Below are 10,118 nucleotides of genomic sequence, written 5' to 3' on the forward strand. Positions count from 1 at the left end.
TTGATTGTTCAGTTCAGTAAAATGGCAATAACCTACACCAACTGTGGGCCTCCTCTAGCCCTAATGCAGCAGACTGGCAATGTCTGTCAATTTCTTACATTTATTTGACTGATGCTTTTATATAAACTTATTTATAGCCATTGTTGTTTTCAAGTTTCTACATTTGAATTTGCTGTAGAACTGAAGAGCACCCTTATTGTAGCTGCGTCTTTTCTAGCCTCCCAAAATCAAGCAGCTACTGAGTTGGCAAGGTATGTAGGCTCTAGCATGCACAACAAAAGAAATTTCTCAGTCCAATAAAGTTCATTTTGAAAAAAGGTTTAGTGAAAATTCCAACCAAAATAGTTCACACAAAAATAGAGAAAACGTTATTACATACATAGAATAAAAGTCAAAAAGGGGAAAAAAATGTTTCTTCTACAAACTTAGCTTTTTCTTGTTAAAATTCCATTACTTTCTATACTTAAAGGTTGTGTTATTTCTCTATGGCAAACGTGCATATCCTTTACTTAATGGCAAATTCAATACAGTCAGTACATTTGAAAGTGTTTGCCCTCCACGCCTTACCAGCTGCAAGGCAGATCATAAAACTGGAACTATTTTTTAGTCAGAGGGATAAGAAATAATTAGAATATTCCATTTATTGTTTAGCTTGTGGGGGTTATAATAAAACCTCCCATATATCTATGCACAAATATATAAGCAAACATTTTAACATAACTAAAACTACTTCTAGCAATTTAATATAACCTTAGTAACTAACAAATGGCTCTTAGACTTACGTTTTTCAGTTCTGTGCAGAACTTACCAAACCATTTTCTGCTTCTACATCTTCTCTACAGGGTTTTAGGTCCTGTAGCACTGGCTGCAAAGCAAGAACCAATCCTGGGAGGAGTTCCATGCCGTCACAGTACACAATTTAGCATCACTAATCAACCTACCCTGCTGATTTGTAGGAGAAAGGCCACTTTGACATGGGGAGAACATGCATATATCATAAAGACAAAGACCAGCTTTGGGTAACTGCAGTAACCACTGTATAATCCTGCTTCCCACTTAACATTCACCCTTTCATAAACTACTCTAGCAAGTGATGGCAAAACTTATGGTGGTTGAATTATTCTTCAGTGCTGTTGTAGTTACGGATAGATACAGTAATTTAAGGTCATGAGAAAGGTCACTTGTATTTAGAACATTGTGACAAGAACAAACCATTTGGCCCAACAAGCTTATCAAGGATTGACCTGTTCACCTAGATTGTTCAAAATAGCATCATATTGAGATTTGAAGGCCACCAAGTCCTACTGTCCACCACACTACTTGGTAATTTATTCCATGTGTCAGTGATTCTTTTTGTACAGAACACTTTTCTACCATTTTTGCAAAATCTTCCCTCAAGTTTTCAACCATACTCCTGTCTTCATAATGCAGAATTAATTTTTAAGTAACAGTTAAGATCCACTGTGCTAATTCCTTTCAGAATTTTAAATGATTTGGTCATGTCATTTCATCATCCCAGTCTTCTTAAACTAGAAAGGTTCAGCTCCTTTAATCTCTTCATTGCTCATACCATAATCAGCCTAGTTGCTCTGCTATGGACTTTCTCTAGTGCTGCTGCATCTTTTTTTGTAATATGGAGTCCAAAACTGAAGACATGGTTATCTGCTCCTTGTGTCGATCACTCAAGCATTAAAGTACAGAATGACATGTGGGATAAGTAACATCTCACACAGACTATGAAGATATTCATTTATCTCTGTCCATTTTGTGTAGCCTCCGTTCACCGGGTGCCCAATATGGTAAACGATGCAGATGAGGATGTGGGTGTGGGGAGGGGGACTTGTGTCCACCCCTTATTTAGTGGCGACAGTGTATACACAACCTTGGCATACATACACAAGCAATCCTGTATGATGGTCTGTTCCACTGTATGCTCATTGGTGCATATGAGGCTGCAAAGATGAAAGTTGGCCAGTCTAGAATAGTGAGGTCCACTCTATCAGTCTTGCTTTCTAAGCTGTCAGATCTTTTAAGAACCTTCTGAATTGAGTCTAAATGAATTATAGTCACAGGGAAACTTGTGTAGTTAATCAATTTAGTCTAATCAGATTTTTTTCTGGCCCCAATTAATGAATTTTTCAAGTAGTGGGGTCTGGAGACTAGTCTGACAAACTTGGCTGCCAAGCAGGGCACTGTCCCTGGATGTGGGTGCGTTCATCTTGTGAATGTGGCATCAATGAAAGTGTTGGGGAGCTAAAGATTACCTTCAAGGAACTGTGGGCTTGTGCTTGGGCTGTGCATGTTAACCTTAGCCATGTATCATTTTATCTAACCAGACCGTGTGCACTCCTCAGCATACAGTCTTGTGAAAAAGTAAGTACACCTTCATGAAATGTGTTGTCTTTTTCAACATATTTGAATATGCAAACAGTAGATTTTCACACAAACAGTATGGACAAATAAAGGTAATATACTTGAATAAAAACACAAGGAAAATTGGTCTTTTTAATCATTTATTCAACAAAAATCTCCAATCAACGTAATAGTCGTCTGGGGAAAAAAGTAAGTCCATCAATGGCCTCAGAAGTTGGTATTGTCCCCTTTAGCAAAAATGACTTCTTGTAGGTGTTTTGCATAACTACTCACCAGTCTCTGACATCAGCTCAGTGATATTTTTGACCACCCCTTGATGCAAGATGTTTGTGGGTTTTCTTGCATGTGCTACCCATTTTTAAATCCTCCAGCATTTCAGTGGGATTCAAATCCAAGGCTTTGACCTGGCCAGTCCACAAGACTCCATTTCTTTCTTTTAAGCCATTCCTTGGTGTATTGCTAGGGTGCATAGGATCATTAACAAGTTAAAAAGTCAATTTCCACTTCAACTTGAACTATTTCAGCAGATGGCCTTGCATTCGCCTCAGACTTTGACATGATGCAGAATTTATAGTTGACTCGATAACTGCAAGCTGCTCGGGGCATTAGACCATAACCTTTCCACCCCTGTGCTTCACATTTGGTATGAGGTTCTTCTCCTGAAATGCTGTGTTCAGTTTGCACCAAACATGTCTACTGTTGCTGTCACCAAACAACCCTATCTTTGCATTGATCCAGAAGGCCTGGTCTTTGACTGGCTATTCAGTGGCAAACTGTAGTCTTGACCTAATGTTCTTACTGGACAGCAAAAGCTTTTTCCTGGCACTCCTCGCATGCAGGTCAAATTTGTACTCCCTCTTGCTGATTGTAGATGCGTGCTGTGAAACTAAAAAAAGTCGCCAAGAGCCCCAAAATTTCACTGTGGGATCTTCAGGTAAATCTTGCAAAAGTTAGTGTCTTTCAGTTTTTGGGCTTAACTTAACTTTGGGCTCCACCCGGGGGAGTAAATGCGAACATTAATTTTATTTTAATTCTTTTCATTTTTATTACTCTTTAATTTAATATTGTTTCTTTGTATCAGTATACTGCTGCTGGATTATGTGAATTTCCCCTTGGGATTAATAAAGTATCTATCTATCTATCTATCTAATTGTCTGGGCCAGCCAGTCCTGGACAAATTAGCAGTTGTGTAAAACCCACATTGGTTGTAGACAATTTTCCTTTCCGTGATTTCAAATAATTTTATTGAGTTCAAATAATGTAAATCCCTTGCCAGATTCCTGAGAATCTACAACCTTATTTTTGAGGGCTTCGGAGAGCTCTTTTGATCTTGACTTGATGACGCCACACATGTCAATAGTAAAAAGATCACCAGAATCTTGCAGTTTAAATAAGACGGGGTCCACCTGCAAACCCCCTTCAGAGGTTCTAATTATTGGTACTGAATCTGGAACACCTGATTCTAATCTTATGGCTCTGAAGTGGTGATAAATGCAGGGGTGAACTTATTTTTTCCATGTGACAAATAAGCATTTTTTGTTTATTTTGATCATGAGAAGGGATTTACCATGTTGATTTTGTGTGTCCCCGTGTCTGTGTGGGTTTCCTCCCACAGTCCAAAGACATGCAGGATAGGTGCATTGGAGATCCTAAATTGTCCCTAGTGTGTGCTTGGTGTGTGGGTGTGCGCGCGTGTGTGTGTGTGCGCCCTGCCCGGGGTTTGTTTCCTGCCTTGCGCCCTGTTTTGGCTGGGATTGGCTCCAGCAGACCCCCGTGACCCTGTAATTAGGATATAGCAGGTTGGATAATGGATGGATGGATTTTATGTGTCATTTGTTCCAGTAGATCACCTTTATTTGTGGGCACTGTTCACATGAAGATCTTATGTTTGTCTGTTCAAATATGTTGAAAACGTCAACAGTTTTTATAGGGGATATTTACTTTTTCACATGACTAGCCCAGTAGAGCGGTCTTCATTCTAAGGGTGTATTCTCGTCTCCTGTCCACCTTTAGCTCTGATCTTGTTTTGTTTCTTTTCCAGGTCCAGGGACTTTTTAAGGGGATCGGATCCCCCATGATGGGACTGACCTTCATCAATGCTATTGTGTTTGGGGTGCAGGGCAATGTTATGCGCCGACTTGGCAAGGATACGCCACAAAACCAATTCCTTGCTGGCTCAGCTGCAGGAGCCATCCAGTGTGTTGTCTGCTGTCCAATGGAGTTGGCCAAGACGCGCATGCAGCTGCAGGGTACGGGGGAATACAAGTCCAAGAAGCGCCTCTACAAGAACTCGTTGGACTGCCTTGTGAGAATCTACCAGAAGGAAGGAGTACGGGGCATCAACCGTGGCATGTTGACCACCCTTATGCGTGAGACGCCAGCCTTCGGCATCTATTTCCTAACCTATGACTACCTGACCCGCTCTTTGGGCTGTGACCCAGATGACTCTTACATGATTCCCAAGCTGCTGTTTGCAGGGGGCATGTCTGGCATCGCATCATGGTTGTCAACTTACCCTGCAGACGTGATCAAGTCCCGACTTCAGGCAGACGGGGTGGGTGGGGTGAACCAATACAAAGGGATCATGGACTGCGTCCAACAAAGCCTCGCCAAAGAAGGTTGGCGAGTGTTCACGCGGGGCCTGACGTCCACCCTCCTCCGAGCCTTTCCAGTTAACGCAGCCACATTTGCCACTGTTACGCTCTTCCTTATGTACATGAGAGCCGAAGAAGAAGGTGTGAAGGAGTGTGAGGCCTCCCCCACAATGCAGCAGCCCTCTAGTTTGTGAATGGCACAGCTCGTTTTATTAAGGAGTCTATTTTTATAAGTGAGGTATCCATGTAAATAGGTCCCGTTTTTACGGCACTCGTGAGATTGCATATATTTAGTTTTTCTCTCGCATTTTGGCCTTATTTGCAAAAACTAGAATTTCCGTGTTCATGTAAGCTCTTTGCTGTTGGGAATGTCTTCTGTAAATATGATTGTTTTATTCTTCTGCAACACATTTTAATCGACAGCTGGTTAAAGTCACCTATGAGGTGTGCTCCACTTGCTTCTGTACAGGGGCTTTTTTATTTTTATTAAGCCCATTTTTCGGACTGTCATTCTGAGCTGCTATTTTTTTTTTTAACTCTTCTGGAGTTAATGGTTAACTCCAATAACATTTTAAACAAGTTATATTTTTATCTTCCATATTTATGTGTTCTTAGGATGCAAAAGGGAACATACAAAGCACACTTTTGAAAACAGTCTCAAGCAATACAAGTCTTGGCAGAGAAGACTGGCTGGCAGGGCCAGCCAGACCACCATGAATTCACGTGGACATAACCTGGGGTGGTGCACTGGAGTGATAGGGGTGCCTTTTAAGACGAGCAGAAAGGACGGCAGAGTGACTCAAGTTGAGGGCGTCCTTCTCTCCGATTTTTACATTTTTATTATTGCATAAGAGGACGGCACTGCTAAAAATGAAAGGACAACTCCTGGAAGCAGCAGCCCGTACGTACCCTTCCACTGTCCACCTGGCATTTCAGTTGGTCGCCATTCCCTACGTAGCACTGCGGCACACCAGGACTCAAAACCGTTTATAGAGGAGAAGTTCCTATTATTGTGTTATGTTGATCACATTTGGAGTTATTTTGACCGAAACCATATGGTCAAAGCTTATCAATGGTTCAATAGAACCTTTTGACCAAGAGAATAGTTTGATGCTGTGTATTTTATTTTTATGAAGAACAAAAACACACTGTCAAGAGGAAGGTCTGTTGCACCTTCCACTCTGTAAAGTGATGAAAGTAATGAATGGAGATGTTGGCTGTTCTCCATGGTGAGGTGAGTGTGGTCAGCAAGGTGGTCCGACGGGACTTTAAAGCTAAGTATTTTATATTGGCGGTGTGAGGTGGGATGGAGGTGCAAGCAAACAATCCAGTATTGTGTGTTTCTACAATTACCAAATATGTACTGCATTGTTCTGAACCTGTGTACCAAAGTATTGTATATGACAGGAAACAAAGGAAGAAATAAAATGTTAAGGTATTGAAATGCTTTTTGGGGTTCAAATCAATCTGAAACCTTAAGAGCTCTTCAAAATGAGCTGAACAAGTGGCTTAAAACTAACAGGGGCTTCGAAGCTCCATTTTTTGATGTCTGTACGAGTCCTTTTGTGTATCCATCTTGGGTGGTTATCCTCCAGAATTTGTGTTGTAAAGGCACCCTTAAAACTGGACAAGGGGTGTTTTGAAAAGTTTTGGTGATTATGATAGGCAGCTTCAAGTGGAGCAGAACTATAATTTGAGATGGACTGCATCATGTAGTTGTGTGGAGAAACATGAAACAAACTTTTATTGAATTTAGTGTGTTTAGTCACTTAATGATGCTGACACATTGCATATTTTGCTGCTGATTTTCATTTGTGCTTGACACCTGATGTTTCTCATTTCAGTGTCCAAACTAGATTCGGACAGCAGTGAATGACCCACTGGCCCTGAAGCTGCATTGGGGTGTCCATCTCCAGTCCTGGAGGGCTACAGTGGCTGCAGGTTTTCCTTCCTGCCGCTGTCTAAATCAGCGACCAGGTTCTGGTCGGTATTGGTATTTTTCCAAACCAAATTTATTTCTTCACAAACATTGTGTGTGTATATAATGTATAAAATAAGCATTTTCTACACAAAATTGTGTTCCAAAGTCCATTGTTTTCTTTACATTTAAAAACAAAAAGCTTGTCTTGCCCACACTGTGGCTTTACAATTGACACAATGAAGCACAAATCCATCCATCATCCTACCCGCTTTATATCCTAACCACAGGGAGCCAATCCCAGGCAACACAGGGTGCAAGGCAGGAAACAAACCCCGGGCAGGGCGTGTGCGCACACACACACACACACACCAAGCACACACTAGGGCCAGTTTAGAATGAAGCACAAATCACCACCAGAAAATAAAAGCTTAAAACTTACCAAATGTCAATAAAAGAAAACCTGTCTTCCGAGTTTCTGGCGCATATTTGTGACAACAAAAGGGATCTGGAAACAATCCTGCATATTTTAAATTTTTGCATGGGATTAATACAGTTTGTCTAATCTAAGCTGATATTCCTCATACCATTCCTCTGGAGGGAGGGATACATTCGCTTTGCGAGTTCTCACATAATTATGGGAGTAAATCAAAATGAAACTAACCACCTGACATGAAAAGTCTACTGTGATTTGATTTGTCAGGAAGAAACCACCCCCAGGGGTGAAAGGTTATTGCGGAAGGGCACAAGTGCCGAGGTAGCACACACAGCTGGTCTTCTTTTAAATGGCAGAAGCACACAATACTGTTTTGTGTGGGTGTGTGTTTAAAAGTCACGTATAAGCTGTTTTACTGTGTGTGTGTGTAATTGCTTAGCTTGAAGAATGGACTCATTCGGTTAAAAGGCTTTTCTTTTCCAGCTTTGCCCGAGCTCAGTTAATTCCAGTGTAAAATGCCAGAGGGGACAAGATCATTTTTTTAAAAATGTATAGAAATTGCTGGAAATAGAACACGATTTTGTGTGGCAAATGCAAATCCTTCCATAAAAAAGCGGTCGGGATTGTCCTTCCATCCCGTGAGTGCTACGCAGGCGTGGAGTTTCACACACGCCCCTTCCATTTTGCAATGCACGATGGGATTTGTAGTTTCGTTTTTCCAGGTAAAAGTTGATTTTCTACTCCAGACTGTGCGATATTTCTTCTTCTTTCTTACTATATAAAAGCGGTTGGGATTGTCCTTCTGTCCCGTGAGTGGAAAGCGTAGCGGTATTCCGCTTATCACAGACTTACTATTGCAGCTTGCAGTACGAAGCGACATGATGTGAGCAGAGTTCTGGTGCTCCCATCGTGCCCTTGCTTTTGTGCGCGATGCGCTGGAAAAATAGACAAAATTATGGCTCTGGAAATAATTAATGTTGATGGAGTACAAATGCCTCACCGCGTAGTAAATATCAGGGGGTTCAAAAGGGTGACCTCAATACAGAAAAAAAGTTTAAATTTCATCACAAAAATAACAGATACTAAGAGTATTAAAGTAATACCGCTCAAATGCAATATAACCAAATTAATGTTTGTATAAAATATCAAATTGATCGACATATTGAATTGCCTTAAGAAGTGATCAACTTAAAAGGCGGGTCAGCCTAGTTTAAAATGTTTGTGAAGAAGTAACTTCAACATGAAAAATACCAAACTTTTCTTTGAATTGACTTCTTTTCCCTTCTTTTTCATTTTCTTGTTTTTTTTACGACTCAAACCTCTGAATTGTTTCTTTTCTTCCTGAGATGACAGCCAAAAAGATGAGCCAGTAGATGATCAGCTAAGACGGGCCTCAAACTCCAAGCAGTTTCTGAATTAGAGGTCGATTCCTGCTGTTATTTTATTCCACGGCCTGTGGCTGTGCTTGTTCTGCCACAGCAGACATTACCAAAGCGGTTGATTTATTTATTGGTTTGTCATCAAAATGTTTTCTGGGCATCAGCAGGTCAACCATCCTGCGACGTTCCTTCACCTTTCTTTATTTTCACATATTGTAAGATGGACACTGGTTCGGTGGTCATCTCTTGGTGAACATTTACCATTTATGGGGAAAAAAAAACAAGGCAGTTAAAATGAAGGGATGAAGAAGTCAATTAAAAGCATAAGTTGGTCACTGATGAAGAAAATGGCAGAAAGTGAAACCTGTAGCCCTCCAGGATTGATGCTGAGGTTAGGGAGGAAGAAGTGTGAATGCAGAAAATGAATCTTCAGCAGCACGTCACACTTGATGGCTTTGTATGGATGTGCTTTAGTGCTCAGGATCAACGGCACCCTTGCAGTTCCTTCTGGCCCCACTGGCAGATCTTCCTGTCAGTCATTGATGATGCGTTTGTAGACCAAAAAAAAAAACTCCCTCCTTAATCTTGGCCTCATGGACATGTCCGTCACAAATATGCCAATCCTTCACCTTCCTTGTTCTTTGCCTTCATGAAATGTTTCATCAAGTTTTAAATGAAGATAAAGCAAAGATCTCTCTGGTGGGGCGACAAGTGGTAGTTTATGTGGCACATGGAGCACTCAGTTCTTTTAATGTCGTGAGACTCTTTAATAGGACTTGGTCTGTCTGAGCTGCAGTGCCACCCCTGTAGACCACCACCGATGTTCCACTTCTACTATATAAGTGTTATTGGTAAATAGGTTACTATAAAATGGTATGGGATAGGAAAATTCAGCTGGTCAAAATCCATAAGACAGACCCAGAAGTGTTCAAGAAGCAAACTCTTGGCTGTCCTGTGTTGTCACCCCTGGCACTGCTCACACTTAAAGCAGGAGGTCTGGCTCCTGTACGTGTGGTGAAACGGGGCCATTCAACCCAGAATGCTCACCTTTGCATGTTTTCAAAAGGGGTCCTGCAGCAAGAGACAAGCTTCCTCAGAAAAGTGGTCAAAGAATTTTTAGTTTAATGGTGAATGAACAGGAACAAAGCTGGGACTGCAACAGAGAGTACAGAGGAATGCAAAGACAAGAAAAGTAAATTGGCAAACAACAAGAAACCACACGTGTCGGCAACATAGCAGGGCCCCTGTAAGCCGTATTCAGACTTTTAGGGGGCGCAGGACAAACCAAAACAAGGACGTTTGGGGCGACTTGTTTTTGTTCCCTCACCGCATTTGTTAATAGCTGGCTGAGTATCACGGCCTGGCTGCACTACCACGGTGGTCAAAGCTAAACCTCTGAATTTACACTCCATTTACGG

At 41.4% G+C, this 10,118-nt stretch overlaps 1 protein-coding gene across 1 annotated transcript in view; it reads left to right on the forward strand.

Annotated features, from left to right (window-relative positions):
• Positions 1–6,411, forward strand: part of LOC120519002 (mitochondrial basic amino acids transporter) — a 28,937-nt gene extending 22,526 nt beyond the window's left edge. The window contains exon 4 of the mRNA XM_039742073.1: positions 4,415–6,411. Coding sequence (XP_039598007.1) covers positions 4,415–5,161 — 747 coding nt within the window. The 3' untranslated portion in view covers positions 5,162–6,411. The remainder of the gene's footprint in view (positions 1–4,414) is intronic.
• The last annotated feature ends 3,707 nt before the right edge of the window (positions 6,412–10,118 follow it).

This window comes from Polypterus senegalus, chromosome 18, assembly GCF_016835505.1.
Source record: "Polypterus senegalus isolate Bchr_013 chromosome 18, ASM1683550v1, whole genome shotgun sequence".
Lineage (NCBI taxonomy): Eukaryota > Metazoa > Chordata > Cladistia > Polypteriformes > Polypteridae > Polypterus > Polypterus senegalus.